The 22,061-nt window shown below is 58.1% G+C and overlaps 1 protein-coding gene across 1 annotated transcript; it reads left to right on the top strand.

The window, feature by feature from the left end:
• The first annotated feature begins 1,374 nt into the window (after nucleotides 1–1,374).
• RFX7 (regulatory factor X7) lies at nucleotides 1,375–19,286 on the top strand. Its single transcript, XM_056866012.1, has 9 exons — nucleotides 1,375–1,532; nucleotides 8,992–9,025; nucleotides 10,887–10,969; nucleotides 11,184–11,306; nucleotides 12,296–12,412; nucleotides 12,710–12,794; nucleotides 12,920–13,127; nucleotides 13,826–14,121; nucleotides 15,749–19,286. The coding sequence occupies exons 1-9, from the start codon at nucleotides 1,375–1,377 to the stop codon at nucleotides 19,058–19,060; spliced, it is 4,416 nt and encodes a 1,471-aa protein (XP_056721990.1). The 3' UTR covers nucleotides 19,061–19,286.
• The last annotated feature ends 2,775 nt before the right edge of the window (nucleotides 19,287–22,061 follow it).

Here is a 22,061-nt window from a genome sequence, read left to right as displayed (position 1 = left end):
TGCACAGCCCCCTCTACTGGTAAAGGCCTTGGGCAAGCTACCAAGCGTGGCTTCTCTGCTCCCTGGCCGGGGTCAGAGATGCTTGGATATGTTATGGATCTGCATGTGGGCTTACAAGTGCATGGGCAGTGTGGTGTTGTACTGTGAGTGGCTTCAGGAGGCACAACCGGGAAGTGGGCAGACTGAGCCAGGGGGGAAGAGAAGGGGCAGAGGCGGGGCCTCATCCTCCCTTTCCTGCCCGGAATGAGGTGGCCCCGGCCTGGCCCTGGGAGGGGCTGAGGGGAAGCTCCCGGCCCATAGCAGGACCTACTGGCCCCTGAGATTGGGGACGACCACAAAGGTTTTCTTTCTGGTCTTCCCTTCTGCCCCCTCCCTGCTTTGTAGTCCTCTTCCAGAAACTGCAGCAGCCCTCCAAAAGCCCTTATTTCCTGCGGGGAGAGATGCTCCAGCCCTGGCACCTGTGGACCAGGTGGCGCCGGCTGCCTTGCCCGGATCGCCTTGCTGGCTGAGGCCACCTTGCAAGGCACGTGGCCCATCCTGGGCTTCGGAGGGGCCCGCACAAAAGCCCCCTTGGCCGTGAACACACGTGAAGCTGCCTTCTACTGAATCAGGCCCCCCCCCCTTGGTCCATCAAAGTCCGTCTTGTCCGCTCAGACGGGCAGCGGCTCTCCAGGGTCGTTCCCATCCCCTCCTTGCCCGGTGGTCCCTTGAACTGGAGAGGCCACTGGGGATTGACCCGGGGGCCTGGTGCCTGGCGAGCACGGGCTGTGCGGCTGAGCCGCGGCCCCCTCCCGCGAGGCTGCGGGGTCGTGCCGGGGAGGGGAGGGCGCGGGTGGCGGGTGGCGCGCCGCACCTGCCCAGACCCCGCCGCGGGGCAGGAGCGAGCGAGCGAGCGGGCGGGCGGGCGGGCGGGGCTCCGGCCGGGCCTCTCCTCTCCAGCGGCGCGCCTTCCCCACGCCCCCGCCCGGAGCGCCGCCCAGCCCGGCCCGGCCGCGTGCGCGCGCCCTCCGCCTCCCCGCCCGCGACGCCAGCCACGGAGCGTGCGCGCACCAGGGCCGGCCCAGGCAGCAGCCAGCCCAGCCCAGCCCAGCCTGCCGGGAGGCGGCGGCGGCGGGGGCGCGCGGCGGCTGGTGCGGCGGGGGCGCGCGGGGTGGCGGCAGCTCTGCAAGCGATGCGCCTGCCCGGGCGCGGGGCGTAGCTGGTGCCGCCGCCGCCGCCCCCCCTGCCCCCCTCGGCCGGGCGATGAGCCCCCGCGGCCGGCCGGCGCGCCAGGCGGCGGGCCAGAGGAGGAAGGCCTAGCCCCGCTCCCCACCCCGCCGCCCCTGCCTGCCAGCCAGCCAGCCAGCCAGCCAGGCGCGCCCCGCTCCCGCAGCCATGGCCGACCAGCCTCCGCCACAGCCCCCCGGCGGCGGCGGCGTGGCGGTGGCGGCGGCGTCGGCTGGGGGGGGCTCTCCTTCGCTGCCCGCCCTGGTGCCGGGCCTGCAGGCCAGCGAGGCCAGCGCGCTGCGGCACAAGATCAAGACCTCCATCTGGTAAGGGGGCGCGCGCGGCGGCGGCGGGGCCCGGGGGAGGGAGGGAGGGAGGGGGGCGGCCGAAGGGGCAGGCCCGGGCCCGGGGGGGGGAGGAGGAGGAGGAAGGGGGGTGCCTGCCTGCCCGCCCGCCCGGTGGGGGGGGGGGGACACACGGTGTTTACCGGGCGGCGCACACGCGCCCTGCCTGCCTGCCTGCCTGGCTGGCGGGCGAGCAAGACACAAAAGGGGTCCTGGGCGCGCACGCCTGGCTGGCTGGCGTGCGGGAAGCAGGCGCCGCGTTCACACGAGCGGCGGGGCCGCGCCTCCCTCCCTCCCTCCCTCCCTCCCTCCCTCTGCCGCATGGTGGCTCCGGCGGCGGCGGCGCCGCAGCCCCCTCGCTTGTTTACAGCCGCCGAGCTGCCCCCTCCCCTCCCCCCCCTCCCCCCGGGCGGTGGGGCGGTGGGCTGGGCGCCGCCCGGGGGAGGAGGAGGAGGAGGAGGAGGGGGCAGCTGTGCTTGCTTGGCACCGTCGAGCCCGCCGACCCCTCTGGCGGCAGGCAGGCAGGCCCCCCGGCCCCCCCGGGCGGGCGTGCGGGCGGGGCTGGCCAGGGGTGCCAGCCGTGCCAGGTGAACGGCGGGTGGGCAGGCACGCTGCTGCCGCCTGCCGTGGGGGCCAGGGCGCCCTGTGCCACGCTGCAGCCGCCTTTGTTTGTGGACAGGGTGCCCTGTGGGGGGGGGGGAGAGAGCCCCGCCACTGCCGCCGCCCCCCTGGCTCCTTGGTGCCCCCCCTCGCTGCGGGTGCGTGGGGGGCTGCTCACGCCTGCCCTTGGTTGGTTGGTTGGTTGGCCTGGCGGGCTGCCCCATTGTCCCGCGCCCCCCTGGCATGCCGAGATGCGCTTCTTCGGGCCCCTGTTGACACGGCTGGCGCTCCGCTGAGGGGCGGCACCATCCACGCTGGGAGACAAGAGGGCTCCAGACCCTCTCCTTTCGGCACAAACTGCAATTGCGGGGGGGGGGGAGTCAAGCCCTGGTGGCCCTTTGGGGCGGGCGAGGGGGCCCTGCGGGACATTTAAGAGACAGATCCCCCCCCCCTTGAAAAAAGATAAGGCTTGAGAAGCAACCCTCCCAAGCCCTGTGCCCCGCGCCCCCAAGGGGAGGGGTGGGCCTCGCTGGGGTTTGCCTCCCAGGGGCTCGGCACCGGCAGCGATCCGATCCGATGCAAAACCCCCCAAGACCCTGACTGGCCGCCCTGCCAGGGCTGGAGCATCAGCCGGCCTGCGGAGGGTTTCGCCCCCGGGGCCTTTGTCTGCAAGATGCCAACCAAAAGCGTCCGGAGTGGGCGTCAACTTGGCACGTGCCCTCTTCCTTTGGGCCCTGGCACCAGCGTCCCACTGACGGTGGTTTTCTGCCCTGCTGGCCCTCCGGAGACGGGCCGAAGAACCCTGGGCAGGCTGGTTGCAGGGTGCCGAGATAGGGATCCGTGCCCTTCCCTTTGGCTTAAGCCTAACAGCGGTGCTGGAAAACCATACCGGCGGAGCCCCCTGAGCCGGTGTGTTGGGCTAGGGAGGCCCGGGTTCCAATCCCCCACCCTGTTGTGACCTTGACCCAGTCACCCTCTCGCGGCCAAGCCTACTTCGCAGGGCTGTAGCGAGGGTGAAAAGCAGGAAGAAGAAACCGCACGTGCTGTCCTCCTGAGCTCCTTAGAAGAAGTTCCAGGTGGTTGGTTGTTGTTTTTTAAATAACAGCAGCTCCTTTGGAGCAGGGCAGGGTGCTGATCCCACCAATACATGCGCAGCGCACAGAAAACGGAGGGCTGCCTGAGCTACCTGTTAGGGCTGAAGGTGACATCTCGTCTTTCCAAGGAGTTTGGCTGAAAAAAAGCATCTGAAGGGCCCAATACTCGGGGAGGTGTAACGCAGCTGATTCGGGAGTTCCCAGAATGGCAACGGGGAGCCACGTGCTGGTGGCAGAGGGCGTGTTTGCTTGGGGAGCGAGTGAATTGTGGTGCCAGGAAGAAGCTGAGCAGATGAATGAATTGTCAGGGCCTCGACACTGGTATTTTTTTGAGGCACTGGAGGAAGTCAGTCCTCAATAAAAGCCTCTGCTTTGTTGTGTGGTAATAATCCCCCTTCTCTTACCCTGCTACAGTAATATTCCAAAGGAGGGCAACAAAGATGGTGAGGGGTCTGGAGACCAAGTCCTATGAGGAAAGGTTGAAGGAGCTGGGTAGGTTTAGCCTGAAGAGCAGAAGACTGAGAGGGGACATGATAACCATGTTCAAGTACCTGAAGGGCTGTCATATAGAGGAGGGAGCCAAGTTGTTTTCTGTTGCCCCAGAAGGTCGGACCAGAACCAACAGGCTGGAATTAAATCAAAAGAGTTTCCGTCCAGACATTAGGAAGAATCTCCTAACAGTCAGAGGGGTTCCTCAGTGGAACAGACTTCCTCGGGAGGTGGTGGGCTCTCCTTCCCTGGAGGTTTTGAAGCAGAGGCTGGATGGCCGCCTGTCAGCAATGCTGATTCTATGACCTTAGGCAGTTGATGACAGAGGGCATCCTGGGCATCTTCTGGGCATGGAGTAGGGAGTCACTGGGGTGTGAGTGGGGGGGGAGGTAGTTGTGAATTTCCTGCATAGTCCAGGGGGTTGGACTAGATGACCCTGGCGGTCCCTTCCAACTGTATGAATCTGTGAACACCCCCCCCCCCACACACACAGTTTGCCTTTGATTTTCAGACCCAGGGACTATAACGGGAGCACCCCAATTAATGGGGGGTGGGTCATCTGCTGCTTTAGGTGACTGTTGACTAAACTTCCTCTTCTGTTTGCTGTTGGGGAGGGCAGCTGCGGGATCTGAGAGTCTTGGGTGGGGGGGTCACCCGCAATCCTGTGTGGCGACAGTCAGTGTGGACGGTGGCAGAGTTGGCTCTTTGCATCACAAAGAGTTTATTATTTTAGCTACCCATTAATTGTTTCATTGATTAACTTTAGTTTGACAAAAATGTAACTGTTCCACTAGCAACCGGGGATGCCTTCTTTGAAAGCAAATCAGATAAGATTTCACTTGTTCGGAGTTGACAGTTGCAACCTCCAATGCATTTTTTTGGGGGGGTGTTAACCATAGAATCATAGAGTTGGCAGGGACCACCAGGGTCATCTAGTTCAACCCCCTTGACAATGCAGGGAATTCACAAGTACCTCCCCCACACACACCCCCAGTGACCCCCCCCTACTCCATGCCCAGAAGATGACCAAGGTGCCCTCCCTCTCATCATCTGCCTAAGGTCACAGAATCATAGAGTTGGAAGGGACCACCAGGGTCATCTAGTCCAAACCCTGCACAATGAAGGAAATTCACAACTTCCTCCCCCACATACCCCCAGTGACCCCCTACTCCATGCCCCATGCCCATTGGCAGAAGCTCCTGAACCTTCTTCCAGGCAATGAATCATCCATGGTGTCGCCAGGACAATATTTCTGGCAAGTTTGCTTCCTGAAAAAAGCCAGAGACGTTGCTTTCATCATCACCGCATTTGCTCTGCATTCCCAGGTATATCCCTTTTGGGGGGAGCTTCTTCTCCAGCCCCTCCTCTCCCCCAGGGTTTGGGGAATGGGTGTGTGCCCTGTTCACCCTCTCCCATGAATTTCATGGCTGAGAGGACATTTGGCGTGGGGCCTTAAGAGTCAGGCAAGAGGAAGGGGGGAGTGCGTGGGGTGGGAGGTCGCGTTTGGGTGGTGGGCTGCGGCGCGCCAGGCCTGCAGACCCCTCAGAGGTAAAGCAGGTGGGTGTGGAAAGGGGGGGAGGACAGCTAGAAATGCCATGTGAAGTTGCCACAAGAAATGTTTTGGTGGGGAGAGGAAATTTTTGGCAGAAATCCACAGCGAAGCAACACATATCAACTGTTAAGTGTTATTTACTAGCTGAAGGAAGTGAAGTGTGTCGTGCAAAATGTATTCGGGGGTCAGCGTGGAGAAGAGTTGTTTGCTTTGAGATTTAAGCTCCTGCTCAGACAATGGCCACAACTATTCTCCGGTGTCAGGATGTGGTGGCAGCCTTCTCCTGCTTCGCTTTTTTCTGAGCGTGCTCACTGGGGGGGGCGGGGAGTGCCCTCTTGAATTCGGCAGGACCGGACGCTGACCAGAGTGCCTTATTCCCCAAATGCACACCTGTTTGCCTGAACAATAAGCAGCAGGATGGTGCTGCTGCAGTCGTCTTGTTTGGGGGCTTCCTGGAGGCACCTGTTTGGCCACTGTGTGAACAGACTGCTGGCCCTGATGGACCTCGGTCTGATCCAGCAGGGCTTTCCTTATGTTCTTAAGAAGACAAAGTGCGTTAGAGGCCTCCTGCCCTGTGGCAAACAAGAGCAGTTCTGTTATTGGGCTCTCAAAATAGTTATTGGGCTTTGAAAGGGACTGTGAACTCAGTGGTGGAGCCTCTGCTTGGCATGCAGAAGGTCCCAGGTTCAATCCCCAGTGGCATCTCCAGTTAAAGGGACTAGGCAGGTAGGTGATGGGAAAGACCCCTGCCTGAGACCCTGGAGAGCTTCTGGTCTGAGTAAACAATACTGATTTTGATGGACCAAGGGGGGTCTGATTCAGGATAAGGCAACCTCATGTGTTCATCTGCTCAGCATGCAGAAGGTCCCAGGTTCTGGCATTTCCAGTTAAAGGGGCCAGGCAAGGAGGTGATGGGAAAGACCCCTGTCTGAGACCCTGGAGAGCCGCTGCCTAGTCTCTGGGGCTGACTAGTCTCTTCTGCCCTCCAGCGCAGGATGAGGTTCCCTTGGGGCTTCGACTCCTGGCTTGCTTTTTACCAAGAGCCCGGCTTCCAGGTTACTTCTCCAGGTGTCTTCAGTGTAGCTTATGAATAAGTTTTTTTTGGGGGGGGGGAGGGTTTCCTGGCTGTGCAGAATGGTTCGCTGTGCTCTGAGCCTTGGGAGATGCAACTGCGTAAGGCCTGGCTGAGCCGCGCATGAGCTTTGTTCTGGGACCGTGTGTGAAATGGAAAGTTTCTGTGTGCGCGTCTCTCGCGGTCTTGCAGCTGCGGATGGGGGAGGGGGGAGCTACTTATCAGAGTCCCCACATGCACGTTTCTGCCTTTCCTCCGAGGATCTTGGGGCCGGGCAAGTGGCAGAAGCTGGCCCAAGGTTGCCCCCACCCCCCAACGTCACGGCTGAGCGGGGATTGAAAGGCCAGCTCCTTCTGTCCCGATCTAGCTCTGTCGCCAGCAGTGGCCCGATCCTGGTGGTTCCCTTGTAAGGTCTGGTTGAGGGTGTTTACTTGCCCCACCTTCGCCTCCTCGGGCTGCTGCCTGGTAACAGGGTTTTTAAGAGCCTCGAGGAAGAAGGCAAGGGAAGGGCGCTTCTCCGTGCCAAGGTGTTGGTCGCCTGGCACCGGGGCCACTCCTGGCCCTGCTCACGCCCGCCTCTCTTGTGAGCTCTTGTGCACTAATATTTTTTATACAGCGTGCTCGCTAAAGACGTTGCCCAAAGCACTTTGTCATGAAAACAAACAGTGCTATTGAAATGGTGCAGGTTGGTGCTAAGGGTCGCAAAGGCATGAGGGGTGTGTGGTGGAATAGAAGAGCCTGAAAGAGAACCAGGGAGGAGGAGGGGGGGGGGAAACAGCCGCAGTCTGCAGACAGGCCGGGGCCAGCAGCAAAGGAATGCGGGGAGGGGGGTCCCCAAAAGGGCAAGGGCTGAGGCTGAAAAGGCCATGGGCTTGGAGGCGGGGGCTCCATCAGCAGAATGGGGGGAGGGCTGATGAGAGGCAAGGGGGCAGAGTACACTGAAGAGGGCGGGGTTGCCAGCCCCCCCCCCAGCATCCAAGATCCTGAGACTGATTGGATGGGATCTGATGACATCATCAGGGGGTGAGGGTCTAGCGATGTTAACGTTGAGCAGCAGTGTTGATGCCACATGGGGGCATCTGGGTGTGGTCACAAGGCAGGTGGCTTTGGAGAAAGAGGATATTTCCCCAGACTAAAAATAAATCAATAACAATATGGAAATTGACTAAGCGTAGTTGCCCATGCCAGATCACCTCCTTCTGTGTCCAGTTCACGCATCCAGTAGTGAGTGACCACAAGTAGGCACGCGTACATGCCTCAGGAGCTGCTGTGGGGACACTCTTGGAAAAACTACGGGCTGCCTCGGTCGATGAAAGATTGCTGTTTCTTTCCGTTAAGTGCCCGACGCGGCTACACCTCACTCTCAGAGCGGTCTGCTCATGGATGGCTTGAATAGGAAAGCACATGAACGCATGGAGCTGCTTTCTACTGAATCAGACCCCCCCTTGGTCCATCAAAGTCAGTATTGTCTACTCAGACCGGCAGCAGCTCTCCAGGGTCTCAGGCAGAAAAGGGTCTTTCCCATCACCTCCTTGCCCGGTCCCTTTAACTGGAGAGGCCACCGGGGATTGAACCTGGGGCCTTCTGCATGCCGAGCAGAGGCTCTGCCACTGAGCCATGGCAGTTGTTTTAGAATCATGCGTCTTTCGTTAGGTTTGTGAGCAAGCCGATATTCTTCCCTCTGGAGGTGTAGCGGGGCTTCTTGGTCTGAGACTGCCCCCCCTGCTACTGTGGGGGGCTTCCAGCAGGGGCAAGGGAGCCCTTCTCATGTGGGGCACCCTTGAAACTGGGTGAGGACAGGGAGCTCCTGCCCTCCAGGGGGTGAACAGGGGTTAGCTTAGGATCTGAGCCTTCCTCCGCGAGAGAACACTTTCAGGATTGCAGCCCCTGGAAAACACCATGAGGTCCCCCCTGAGAGGGCGGGGGCCGTTTGTGCTGGACAGTGCAGAAACGGAGAGCGTGCCAGGACGGGGACGGTTTCATGGAGGGGCCCCTTGGTGAAGCCAGAGGCCTCCTGGGAGAGAGGAGTGCTGAAGGCAGCGGCGGGGGTGGGGGAGAGGGTCACAGGGGTCTGGATGGGAGGGGTAAGCGGCAGCCTGGGAAAGAAGGCAGAGCAGGGCAAGGTGGGGGGGGAAGTGGGAAAAAGAGAGGCAGGGGAAGTGGGTGGGGGGCACTGTGGAGTGGCCTGCAGGTGTGGGAGACAGACTTCTGCATCAGGAAGTTTGGAGGAGGAGGGGCCAGTGTTATGGCTCTATGTGTGCATGTGCAAAAAAATGCTCGCTCAACCGTGGTTCTCCTTCATGGGAAAGCAGCTGTATCTTATTTCTGCCTGGGGAAAGATGGAACTCCTCTGGTTCTGGAACTAACAGGTCTTTGGTATTACTCAGAGTAAGCACCGTGTTGCAGCAGGAGGCGTCTTGCTTTTTTTCAGGGGAAGTGGTGCTTGGCTGCGTGTCAACCAGGGATGGGTTTTCTCTCGCCTTAAGACACGCCGTGGGAATAGGCTGGTTGCTGACCACCAAGAAGAAGCGTTCGGCTTCTCTTTCTCACTGGCGGAGATCCTGCTGTGTGCGTTCTTCAGTAATGATCGCGTGCGTCAATCCTGACTCTTCTTTTTTTCCCCCTTCTCTCTAGCAAAACTGTACAATCGAAAGTGGACTGCATTTTGGTGAGTAGGACTTCCGGGCTGGTTGTTCTGATCCTCGCTCTGGTTTGTGGGAAGGGATGAAAAGAGCAGGAATGGTAGACTTTGCTCAGTCTTGGAAATTCTTTCTGCCTTTTTGAAGCGGCCCTCAGCGTGTGGGGTGGGCTGGACAATAGCTGTACAATTTCGGGAAATTTTGAAGCCACAGGGGATACCCCACCCCCAATTTTCCAGGAAAAAAATGGAAATGTGGGGGGAAATATTTGCAAGACTTACTTTCTTATCAAAGCCTAAACTACTTCTACTGATTGAACAACATAAAATTCATAACTTATAACTTACTTGTCATATAAAATTGTATTTGTTATATTTATGACATTTAAAAGTAAAAATAGAGTGGCGCAGTGGTTGGATTAGTATTTGGGAGACTCAGGTTCGAATCCCCACTTGTGTCATGAAAACTTGCTGGGTGACTTTGGGTTCCAGTCATACTCGGCCTAGCCTGCCTCACAGGGTTGTTGTGAAGATAAAACGGAGGAGAGGAGGACGATGTGAGCCACCTTGGGTCTCCAATGGGGAGGAAGGTGGTGTGTGTGTGTGTGTGTGTGTGTGTGTTAAGTGCCGTCAAGTCGCTTCTGACTCATGGCGACCCTGTGAGTGAAAGTCCTCCAACATGTCCTATCTTTGACAGCCTTGCTCAGATCTTGCAAATTGAAGGCTGTGGCTTCCTTTATTGAGTCAGTCCACCTCTTGTTGGGTCTTCCTCTTTTCCTGCTGCCCTCCACTTTTCCTAACATGACTGTCTTTTCCAGTGACTCTTGTCTTCTCCTAAGGTGACCAAAATACGATAGCCTCAGTTTAGTCATTTTAGCGTCTAGGGTCAGTTCAGGCCTGATTTGATCTATAATCCACTGATTTGTTTTTTTGGCAGTCCACGGAATCCGTAACACTCTCCTCCAACACCACATTTCAAAGGAATCTATTTTCTTCCTATCAGCTTTCTTCACTGTCCAGCTTTCACACCCGTACATAGTAATAGGGAATACGATGGCATGAATTAATCTAGTCTTGGTGGCCAGTGACACATCCTTATACTTCAGAATCTTTTCTAGCTCCTTCACGGTTGCCCTTCCTAGTCTCAATCTCCTTCTGATTTCTAGACAAATGAATTAATTAAATACTTTCATTTTCTATAAGAAGTTGCAGGTATACTCAGTATTTGAGAGAGAGTTTCAAACTGCTACACCCTATGCTGCCATAGCATATGGAGCTTAACTTTTGCCATCTAGGGAGATATATAAAACAAATTCTGTAGTAAACAAGATAAATTGTATTATCTGGACAGAAACTCATGGAATCACAATAGTTAGGACTGCCTGCATGTTTGGAGATTAAGCGGAACTGGATTTGTTTTTCCGCTCCTGCACATGAAGCCAGCTGGGTGACCTTGGGCTAGTCACAGCTCCCTCAGCCCCACCTACCTCACAGGGTGTCTGTTGTGGGGAGGGGAAGGGAAGGCGATTGTAAGCAGGTTTGAGTCTCCCTTAAGTGGCAGAGAAAGTCGGCATATAAAAACCAACCTCCTCCTTCTTCTAAAACAGAGAAAGACTAGTTCCATAATATATACTGGGAATTAGTGGACTGCTTTGTAAGACGAGGCTTTCAATAACAGAGGGTGATCTACAATATTTGGTACATTGGAACTGTGGAGACAGAACACCTGGTTGGATAGGACAGGTGCTAAATTCAGTTAAAGAGGGATTCCTGCCCAGTGAAGTTCGGCTGCTCGTACCTGTTGAGTCTGTTGTGTAAACCTGGCTCCCCCCTCCCCCTCTTGGCAATGCCAGTCAGTGACCCTTGCGCTCTTCCAAAATTCCGTCTTTAGCAAGAAGTTGAGAAGTTTACAGACCTACAGAAACTCTACCTCTACCTTCAACTGCCTTCTGGCCCCAGCAATGGCGAGAGAAGGTAAGTCTGCCCCTCGTAGTTCACACACAGCCCCTGGTCTCCCCCGGTGGCCTGGCTCCCAGGGGCCGCTGCCCTCCGAGGCTGGGGTGGGCGGGGAGCAGAGGACAGCGCTTGCTGGGTGCTGGGGCCGCCCTGTATCCCTCCGCCAGGAGCTGGGAGTTGGGGAGGCGTCACTCACCCTCTGACCGGGGGTCCGTCTTCCCTCCTGGCCCAGCGATCAGCTGTCGGTGTCGTCCAGCCGCGCACAACAAATGCACGCCTTCTCCTGGATCCGGAACACCTTGGAGGAGCACCCTGAGACCTCCCTCCCCAAGCAGGAGGTGTACGATGAGTACAAGTGAGTGATGCCCAGCAGTGTGTGTGTGTGGGGGGGGCAGTGGGTCTGCTGGGGGCCCGGAGAGAAAAGGGGCACCTGCCTGTTTGTGGAGGGGCCTCCGAACCTGGGGGTGGAAGGTGAAATCTGAATAGCGGCAGCCGGTCCTACCTTTGGGGCCTTGCCCAGTCAGAGGGTTTTGTGCTTGTGTGTTCTGGTGGTGGCAGGAAGTACCTGTGTCTTTGGCCCTGCCCTTGTGGGACCGGCATGGCAGCGTTCCTGGGGTGGGGTGGCATTGGCAGAAAGAGGCAACTCCCACCGTGCACTGGGGGACTTACCAGAGCAGCTCCTGCCGGGCCTCCTCCTGCCTCTGGGCAAGTTGGGACGGGGTGGGTGGGTAGGAGTTCGCCTCTTTGTGGCTTCTCGGTGCCTCTTGGGGTCTGCACCCTGCTTGGGGTGTGCCTGGCTGCAGTGTGGCATCAGGGCTGGGGCCTTGGCCACGTGGAAGAGGGCGTCGAGGGTCCCAGGTTCAGAATCCCCTTGAAAGAGTCTGTGGCAGATAGCTGGGAAGGGCCTTGGTCTGAGACTCTCTACAGCTGCTGCCAGTCAGAGCTGGCCATGCTGACTTCCGAAGGCCCGGGGTCTGACTCAGTAGAAGAGAGCTTGGTCATGCTGCCTGGCTGTTCTCCCTCTCATCATTTTCCTAAGGTCACAGAATCCTAGAGTTGGAAGGGACCACCAGGGTCATCTAGTCCAACCCCCTGCACAATGCAGGAAACCCACAACCACCTCCCCCCTACACCCCCAGTGACCCTCACTCCATGCCCAGGAGATGGCCTCGATGCCGCTCCCTCTCATCATCTGCCTAAGATCTTCGAATCAGCATTGCTGACAGATGGCTGTCCAACCTCTTCTTAAAAACCTCCAGGGAAGGAGCGCTCGCCACCTCTGGAGGTGGTGAAGGGATTAGGCCTCGGGGTCTCCTGAATTCACCACTCCTTCCCTCCTTCCAGGAGCTACTGCGACAATCTTGGCTACCACCCGCTCAGTGCTGCTGACTTTGGGAAGATCATGAAGAACGTCTTTCCCAACATGAAGGCCCGCCGCTTGGGCACAAGAGGCAAATCGAAATATCCTTTGGAGGGAAGTGGGGCCGGCCAGCTTCCTCTGCTGGGACCCCAGCACGGGAGAGTGGTTGTGCCCGAGCCCTCTATCCTTGGTGGGAAAGATCTGGGCTGTTTTTCCCCTTTTGGGGAGTTCTGCATTGGTCAAACAAGTATTGTATGGTAAGTTTTACTTCTTCCTAAAGAAGTTCATACAGCAGGAAACCCTACTGGGAAACAGCCATTGTCCACACGAATGTGTTGCACTGGTAGCAAATATACCAAAGAGTAGCAAGTCTGTTTCCCTTAATTTTTTTAATTCACGTATTGCTATAGTGGACTTCGGAAGAAAGCCTTTGTGCAGATGCCGTCGCTCCCCAACTTGGACTTCCACAAAACGGGAGACGGGGTAAAGTATACACACCTGGGCCTGCTCTTTTCCTCCAGCAGGTGGGCCGTGGGGCAGGGCTTCCCCTCCTGTGCCGGGGGGGCCAGCCGGGGCTCAAGGCCGCCTGCTCTTTGCCTGTCTTTCAGCTGGAAGGGGCGGAGCCTGCCGGGCACCTGCACAACGCGGACGAGGAAGTGGTGTCTGCCGCCTGCCAGCTGGTCTGCGAGTGGGCCCAGAAGGTGCTGAGCCAGCCTTTCGACACGGTCCTGGATTTAGCCCGTTTCCTGGTCAAAAGCCACTACATCGGCACCAAGTCCATGGCGGCGCTCACCGTGATGGCAGGGGCACCGGCAGGTCAGAGCTTGGCTGCCTCTCTGGTGCCTGGGTGGGGGGGGGTTCTCTTCATATTTTAAATAAATCTAATGTAAAGAGAGAACCTGAGGGGTTGGGGAGGGGCTGTGGCTCAGTGGTAGAGCATCTGCTTGGCATGCAGAAGGTCCCAGGTTCAATCCCCAGTGGCATCTCCAGTTAAAGGGACTGGGCGAGGAGGTGATGTGAAAGACCTCTGCCTGAGACCCTGGAGAACCACTGCCGGTTTGAGTAGACAGTACTGACTTTGATGGACCGAGGGTCTGATTCGATAGAAGGCAGCTTCATGTGTTCATGTGCATGTGTGTTCATCAGATGCCACATTTGAGTCTCCCTTAAGTGGTAGAGAAAGTCGGCATATAAAAACCAACTCTTCTTCTTCTTCTAACACAGTGCAGTTCCTTGTGCTGTGGTGGCAGCTGCTGCCCAAAGTGATGTTTTAAAAAATCTGCACGGCCAATGAGGAGCCGTGCTGGGCAAAAGCCCTACCTGGCCCCACCCGCTTCCTAAAAACACTTGGGCATCAGAAAAGGTATCAGTGGGTGCCGTAGCATCACATTGGGGACCCCTGACCTAGGAGAACACAGCGACCTCTGTGCATGTCTCGTGGGCGTGAGTAAGGGATTGTGGGGAAAGGCGGCCACAGCGCATGTGCTCAGAGAGTTTGGCTCTCTCCTTCCCAGGGCTCAAAGGGCTCCCTCAGCCGTCGGCATTTGTTCCCACTGCCGAGAGCAACTCCTTCCAGCCGCAGGTGAAGACCCTCCCCTCCCCCGTCGACGCCAAGCAGCAGCTGCAGCGCAAGATCCAGAAGAAGCAGCAGGAGCAGAAGCTGCAGTCCCCGCTGCCTGGAGAGGCCCCCGCCAAGAAGGCCGAGAGTGCCATGGGCAACGGGGTGGCCGGCCTGTCCAATGGGAGCCCCGCCATCTTGTCTCCTCAGCCCATCGGGATTGTGGTGGCCGCCGTCCCCAGCCCAATTACGGTGAGGGTTTGGAGAGGTCGCCCAAGGACGGCAGGCAGGAGGAGGGGCCGGGACCCAGAGGGGAGGGCCTCTGAAGGAGCTGTTCCGCAGAGGCCCAGAAACACGCTCACACACCCCCATCGACTGCGTGCCAGCTTTCATGGTGGAGAACCAAAAGCCCTCTGTAGAAGCAATTTGAGCAAATTAGTTAGAATTCCGGTCGGATAGAATCATAAGAGTTGGAAGGGACCACCAGGGTCATCTAGTCCAACCCCTTCACAATACAGGAAATTCACAACTACCTCCCCCACACACACACCCAGTGACCCAGAAGATGGCCAAGATGCCCTCCCTCTCATGAACTGCCTAAGTTCATAGAATCAGCATTGCTGACAGATGGCCATCTAGCCTCTGCTTAAAAACCTCCAGGGAAGGAGGGCTCACCACCTCCCGAGGAAGCATGTTCCTCTGAGGAACCCCTCTATGTTAGAAAGTCCTTCCTATTGTCTAGATGGAAATGGTTAGGAAGGCCTGCACAGCTGGAGGCGAGGGGCCCGATGTTCTTATGTGGGACTTTCCACCTGCTCGGCCCCTTCGTCCCTCAGCCGGAAAGGGTCAGACAGTACAGCAGGGTCTGGAACTAGAGAGAGAATAGTTTAAAGTACACAAACGTTCATATGAAGTATCAGATTTTCTGAAGCCATTACCAAAGCTATAAATATCTTGATCCTGCCTATTCTAAATTCAAAACATGGCCCATTCTGAATATATAGCCCACTTCCAAAGAGAACTTCTCAGGAAAGGTGTCAGCCCATTTTGTTGGAACCTGTTTGTTGCCGTCACCAGGTGCCAATTAATTAATCTTCCGTTGTGAATCCTTTCCTCTGGTGACTTAGAGGTGGGCATGTTGACGGGACAGGTGGGAGGAGAACCGGCCAATCGTGGTGACACCGAGGCCTGTGGAGAGATGGTCCCCCAGACTTGGAGGCCAACTTTGGAGGCGGTTTGAGGGAGAGCCGGTTCTGTGGTGGGCAGAACGCAGATGCCAGTTTGCAGAGGGGTGGAGGAGACAAAGACAAGATGCAGGGTGGTCCGGTCCAGGAGTTTAGAGCTGAACAGGAGAAGAGAAAGTGGGTGATAGCTGGAAGAAAAACAGTTGTGTGTTTGGCCACTGTCAGAAAAGGATGGGTTGAGGATATAAGGTGGAGAGGGGGGAGAACATTGCAGTGCACAACATGATGGGAGGGTAAAAACTCACATGGGCTGTTGTGGGGATCTGTACGAATCGGAACTGGGAGCTGGGCATAAGAGTGGAAGGTTCTCTGGGGAGGGGCCATGGCTCAGTGGCAGGGCCTCTGCTTAGCATGCAGAAAGTCCCAGGTTCAATCCCCAGGGGCATCTCCAGTTAAAGGGACCAGGCAAGTCGGTGATGGGAAAGACACCCTGCCTGCGACCCTGGAGAGCCTCCACCGGTCTACCTAGTGGACTATACTGACTTTGATGGACTGGGGCAGGGGGGTCTGGTTCAGTATAAGGCAGCTTCATGTGTTCAGGGCTGGCTTTCTCGACTTTCTGGTACGTCTGTTTTGCATCACTGTTTTTACTTCCGTGAAGTGTTATGGAAATTTGTCTCGTCATCCACCCGCAGGTGCCGAGGACCAGGCAGTTGGTGACTTCTCCTAGCCCGGGCAGCGCCTCGGAAGGCAAAGTCCTGCCGCTCAACGTCCAGGTGGTGACTCAGCACATGCAGTCGGTCAAGCAGTCGCCAAAGACTCCTCAGAATGTCCCCGCCAGCCCCGTGGGCGACCGCTCTGCCCGCCATCGGTACCCCCAGATCCTCCCCAAGCCAGCCAACACCAGCGCCCTCACCATCCGCTCTCCAACAACCGTGCTTTTCACCAGTAGTCCCATCAAGACCATGGTTCCCACCCAGCACATGAACGTGGTGAAGATGACAGCAATATCTCTTGCCCCAAGCGGCACCAGTGGCGCCTCCATCAAGCCCACGGCGTCGGTGGTGGGCAGTGCGGGAGCGGCAGAGGAGCCGAGGACCGTCCAACAGATGAAGAACGGGTCTGTCGTGCCGCTTCAGTCTCCCGTGGTCCGGGCGAGTGGCGGAGGCTTAACCACGGCCACCTCTTCGGTTGAGGTCAAAATGGAGCCAGAAGCCGTGCTGGATGACCACCTGCCGCGGGGCCAGGAGAACCCAGACGCTTCCAAGGCTGCGAGGGGAGTTCCAAGTACGCCGGCCCCTCAACTGCGGAGGCGCGAAGCGGAGCCCCCCCAGAAGGCGGTGAGCGAGGAGAGGGCTGGAGAAGCAAAGCCTGCCCAGGTCTGTGATCGGAGGGCGGAAGAGTCGGGGCGGAAGTGCCTTGCCCGGCCTGCAGACTCCGGACTGGTTCCTTCTTTAGAAAGCAGCCCTGCTGTTCTTGCCACTTCGGCTGCTGCCACCGCCCAAACCTGCCCCAGCGCCAGAAGCCTCTCGTCTCCCGGGGGTGACAGACTGTCCTCCAAGAGCCCCAGGAAGAGGGTGGCGCCTCCTTTCCCGGAATCCCAGCTGCCCCCTGCAAAGAAGCTTCTGGCGGAGCAGGCCCCTGCAGCAGGCCTGGACGCCCCCGCAGGGAGCCGCAGCGCTCCGCCGTTGCCGCGGGTGGTGTCTCTGGCTAAGAACGACGGCCCAGCGGCCCTGCTTCAGCTCCCTGGCAAGGTGACCATCCAAGTCAGCGCGGCCGCCGGCGGCCTGGCCACCAGCTGCCCCTTGGACGCGGACATCATTCTCACGTCTGGTGACCCCGCGCTGGGGCCACAGCTGGCGGCCTCCTCCCCCAACATCAAAGTGAAGTTGGAAGGAAACATGTTGATCCTGGAAAACAGCACTCAGCCCGACGGCGGCTTCAGCCCCGAAGTGTGGCAGCAGCTGGTGAAAAACTCGGACTTTGCTCCCGTGACCTGCGAGGGTCAGCAGCAGCAGCAGGAGGAGGATCTGGGCGTCCTGACGCTGGCCGGGCCTTCCGGTGCGGACGAGGTGGAGAAGTCTGCCTGGGAGCCGGTGCCTTTTGAGGGACTACCTGAGGCCGCCTACGGCCCGCCGCTCCTGGAGCAGGCACCGGAGGGGCCAGCGGAGCAGTTGCCGGTGCAGACTCCGAGCCAATTCCCTCTGCAGCCGGAGCTCAAGGGGCTGGAGGATCCAGCCTCCCAGCCCAGCGAGGCCTTCTTCTCCTTCGATGACGACCTCACGCAGGACAGCATCGTGGAGGAGCTGGTGCTGATGGAGGAGCAGATGTCCATGGGCAGCTCCCACCCGTACGGCTCTTGCCTGGGGATGGCCCTCCAAAACCCGGGCATGGCCCAGGGGGCAGCCCTGTCCTCCCACCCGAGCAGCTCCCACTTCTACCACCCCATCCACAACAGCGGCACTCCCGTCCACACCCCCACGCCCACGCCCACCCCTACGCCCACGCCTACTCCCACCTCGGAAATCATTGCCGGGTCCCAGGGCGTCTCGCGGGAGAGCCCTTGCTCCCGGATGGCTCAGACAACCCCCGTGGACAGCGCCTTGGGCAGCAGCCGGCACACCCCCATCGGCACGCCCCACTCCAACTGCAGCAGCAGCGTCCCGCCCAGCCCCGTGGAGTGCAGGAACCCCTTCGCCTTCACGCCCATCAGTTCCAGCATGGCCTACCACGACGCCAGCATCGTCTCCAGCAGCCCCGTGAAGCCCATGCAGCGGCCCATGGCCACCCACCCCGACAAGACCAAGCTGGAGTGGATGAACGCCGGGTACGGCGGGGTGAGCAACCCCGTGGTCTCCAGCCACGGCATCCTCCCCAGCTACCAGGAGCTGGTGGAAGACCGTTTCCGGAAGCCGCACGCCTTTGCAGTTCCCGGCCAGTCCTACCAGACTCAGTCCCGGCACCACGATGCCCACTTTGGCCGCGTGACCCCCGTCTCCCCCATCAGCAGCACCAAGCAAGAGGGCTTTGCCGTCCCTGCGCCTCTTGACGGCAAAGGGGCCGGTTCCTCGCACAACAGCAGCTTCCGGTGCCGCAGCGTGAGCCCCGCCGTCCACCGCCAGCGCAACCTCAGCGGCAGCGGCTCCGCCGTCTGCCCCGTCGCCAACGTGCCCCACTCCAGCGTGGCGTCTTTTGGCAGCCCCGTCACCCCGGAGGTCCACGCCACCTTCGCAAATGTCCCCGCAGACACGAGTGCCAACACCCTCGCCCAGAGGAGCCAGTCGGTCCCCTTGACGGTCATGATGCAGACGGCTTTCCCTCCGCCTGCGAAACAGACGAATTCTAAAAAGATGATAAACGTCTTGCTCAACAAACTGGACCCGGAGAACGATGACGCGGTGAGGGGGCTGGGGATGAACAACATGCCTTCCAACTACACGGCCAGGATGAACCTGACGCAGATTTTGGAAACGTCGAGTGGTTTCCCGGGTGCCAACGCCCAGGGGGATCTGCTCAACGCCAGCCCTTCTGTGTTTGAGTTCCAGGCCCCGAGTTACCTCACCAAAAGTGGCGGAGGCGGCAGCAGCAGCGTGGATCAGGTCGCTTTCCCTCCGGGAGAGAACCAAGCACAATCGGAGAGCTCAGAGCCCTCGCTGGACTTCAGCAGTGCTGTCAAGGACCTCCTGGGGGAGGACGGCCTGCAGGCCAGCCAGCAGCTGGTGAGCCAGGTGGCCACGGACCTGGGCAGCGCGGCCTCCGTCTTCTCCAGTGACATCCGGTTGACTTCTGAGCTCTCGGGCAGCATTAGCGACCTGAACACACTGGACACCAACCTGCTGTTTGACCCAGCTCACCAGCAGGGCCAGGACGACGAGGCCACACTGGAAGAGTTGAAGAATGACCCCCTGTTCCAACAGATCTGCAACGAGTCCATTAACTCGATTACTTCGGCGGGTTTTGATTGGATGGAGAGCAAGGACCACCCTGCCGTGGAGATGTTGGGTTAACTCTCTCTTTTTTAAACAAAAAAAAACATATGTATGTAGCACACTGTATCTAAAGACAGATGTCTTGTATTTGTCTTAACGGAAGTGCCTCCTGCAGTAGAAACATTTTCGATTAATTCATTGTGGCATTTAAAAAAAAACACTTGCTATACCACCAGCTGCTTTATTCTTCAGCAGGGAATCCAGTTGTGTCACTTTTAAAGACATTTCTGAAGGAGAGATGGCCTATTCAGAAACCAGTATTAGATTTTAAATTTTCCTAGCATTTCTTGCTAGAGCAAAAGTGAGATCAGTTGAGAAAAAACAACCTTCAAAGTCAGCGAGCCTCAATCCGCCAAGCAAAGCCTCGGCCCCCTTCCCTTCTGGCCACCCCCCCCCCAGCCTTACTGAGCAAGCTGCGTCCCCAGATCCAGCTCCCATCAACTCAGGTGCCCGCTCTGGCCTTTTGTGGGCATTGGCCTGCCCCCTTTGCCTGGGAGGGAGCAGATCTGAGTGCCACCACCCAGGAAACCAGCAGGGAAGCTGCTCCCGTCGGCAGGAGAGGGCTCCCCATTTTTGCTTCCAGAAGATCCCAGCCTCCTGCCATGTCTGCTCTTCCTGGGTTTTCCAGAGTAGTTTTATGTGTGTGTGTGTGTGTGTATCCCTGCAGGGAAAGGCGTGGCATCCCCTTCCCCTGGGGGCAGAAGCAGAAGTGCTGCAGGGGGTGGGGGCTCAGATGGGAGAGGGGGGCCCTGCCGCCACCACCATTAAACTTTCCAGATAAGGGCTAAAGGGGCGGAGGGAACGGCAGGAACAGCTTTTTAGGAAAAAACCAAAGGGACTGGAGGAGGAGGGAGGGGTCTTTGTAGTTCTCGGTGTGTTCCCAGGCTCATCTTAAACAATAATTTCAGGCTTTTTAATGTTAGTCTTGGTTTTAACATCCAGGTGCGAAAATGGATTCTGAGCCCTGGAGACGATATAATCTGTGTTCTGTTCCTCGGCATGTCTGTTTTGTAGTGCTGGGTGTAGGTTTCTGTTTTATGATCAGGCCTGATAGGGAGGCGGTAGTTTCCCTTTCAACCCCAACTGCTGCCTCACTCCGGGAAATAACTTTGGTTGCAAAATCAGTGGCTTTCCCTCTTGTTGATCGGCATTTCCGGGAGGAGAAAATATCAGGGACGTTGCTGGTTATGTTGAGAGGAGACGGTGAAGAGAGCCGGGTGCCTCCTGGTGCTTAGCAGACGCGGCAGGAGATTGGAGGCCTGGGATCCTCTCTTTGACAACCAGTGTAGGAATCAGTGAGTGCTCTGCGTGGGAGAGATTCCCAGGGGATAGTGTCCTTGGCCTTTGTAAGGGTCACGAAGAGTGAAAGAGTGGCAGCGAACCACCTGCGGCCTTACCTGTGCCAGCATCTGTGCGCAGACCTCTTTGCCCCCGCTGGCATCAGTGGGGCGGGTGAGAAAACCCTGGTCGAGGCCAGGGCGGGGGGCAGCATGGCTTTCTCTTTGGGAAGCGCTGGCCGCTCTTCACCCCGCAGCCCTGGCAAAATAGGGCCAGCACCTGGCACGCGCCAGCCTAGTGCCTACAAGACTCCTCAGGTGCTGCCGCTGGTTGGAGTTTGGCCTGGCTTGGCCGCAGAAGTGGGGGGGGCACCCCAGAGTAGTCGATGCTGGGGTTCCCTTCTAGGGAGCACCTCTCTTATGCAAGAGGCGGGGGTGCCACTTTCTCTTTCCAGCCCTCCTTGTGCCGACCACTGGCTTTAAGGTTCCCAAGGGAGCTTGCTTGAGGGTTGCCAGCTCCTGAATATGCATGACCCAGAGACCTAATCAGCCCCACAGACCTCCGAGAAGGGAGAGAGGAGGCCCCCCTGGGGGCGCTGGCCAGTTCCTGACCGTGAGGAAGGCACAAGAGCTGGGAGGGCCAAAGGCCATTTCTGCTCCCTTTTGCAGTGGCCGTTCTCTTTAGCCTGCCCAGGACAGGCCAAGCAGGGGGAGATGCCCTCCCCTCCCGCCCAGGGCAGGAGCAAGGGGTCACAAGCTGCTGTCTGGAATGAGTCTGCAGAGGGTGGGGGATGAGGGGCAAGTACGCCCATCGTTTTCCAAGGCAGGCTCTGCAGGGCAGTGGGGCCCAGGATAAGTGGGCACATGCTCCTCTTCCCTCTGGACCACCTCTGAAAGGTGGAGGGGGTACTGCTGCTGGTTGGCCCCCACTCAAGCACATGGGACTCCTCCAGCAGCTTGGGTGCCGTGGGGGGGGGTGCTTAGATGAAGCACCCTCCACCAAAGATGGGGCCGGCATTGTGCTTGTGGGCTGTTTGCCTGGCAGGGAGTCTGCCAAACTGGTCCCTGCCTAATCCCGAGCAGGGAGGGAGGGAGGGGAGACACAGAAGGAAGTTTCTGATTCAGTCGGTGGAAACGTTCTGTCGCGTGACCACCACGGGAGATCTGCTCCCTTTGGTGTGAGAGGGGCCCCCCTTCCCCCAGTGGGTTCCCTTTTGCCCTTGGCTTAATCCATCCTCCCCGAGGGCCACTGTGGCTGCTGCCTTGTGTGTTTGGGGTTGCAGGGAGCAGCTTGGGGGGGGGTCTGTTTCTGACCAACGCGACAGAAGCCCCAGGGACCGGGACGGCTCCCCAGAGTGGAGGCACTTCTGACCCTGTTTACATTCTTGGGAATAAATTGAGAGCAGCTTTTTGTGGCTGATCTTGTAGCCCTGAGCAGTATTCTGGATTTGGTCGGCAAGGCCCATCGGACTTTTTTCCGAGGGGTGGGGTCATCCGTTGCACTAACCCCCGCCCTTCTGTTGAACCTGTGGCAGGCACATTCCTTAGGATAAATGCAACCAATCTGGCCCACAGACGAAAGAGAAAAACAAGAAAACGAACGACTACAGAAAACTTTTTAACGTATTTTCAACTATTAAAAAGGCAAAATGTCATCCGAATGACAGGTAAAAAATTGTCTTTATGTAGCAATCGTGCATTGATCTCAATGAGATATTTCTATTTCTTGTTCTCTTACCTGA

The sequence above is a fragment of the Euleptes europaea genome, chromosome 20 (genome assembly GCF_029931775.1).
Source record: "Euleptes europaea isolate rEulEur1 chromosome 20, rEulEur1.hap1, whole genome shotgun sequence".
Taxonomy (NCBI): domain Eukaryota; kingdom Metazoa; phylum Chordata; class Lepidosauria; order Squamata; family Sphaerodactylidae; genus Euleptes; species Euleptes europaea.
Note: the sequence above shows the minus strand (reverse complement) of the source record. Positions and strands in the feature narration are given on the sequence as shown.

Excerpts from the sequence above, each read along its gene's own strand:
- RFX7 (XM_056866012.1), top strand. The coding sequence starts at position 1,375 with ATGGCCGACCAGCCTCCGCCACAGCCCCCCGGCGGCGGCGGCGTGGCG. Across the intron at positions 12,413-12,709 it reads GGCACAAGAGGCAAATCGAA|GTATTGCTATAGTGGACTTC; the intron begins ATATCCTTTGGA and ends TTTTTAATTCAC. Across the intron at positions 12,795-12,919 it reads TCCACAAAACGGGAGACGGG|CTGGAAGGGGCGGAGCCTGC; the intron begins GTAAAGTATACA and ends CCTGTCTTTCAG.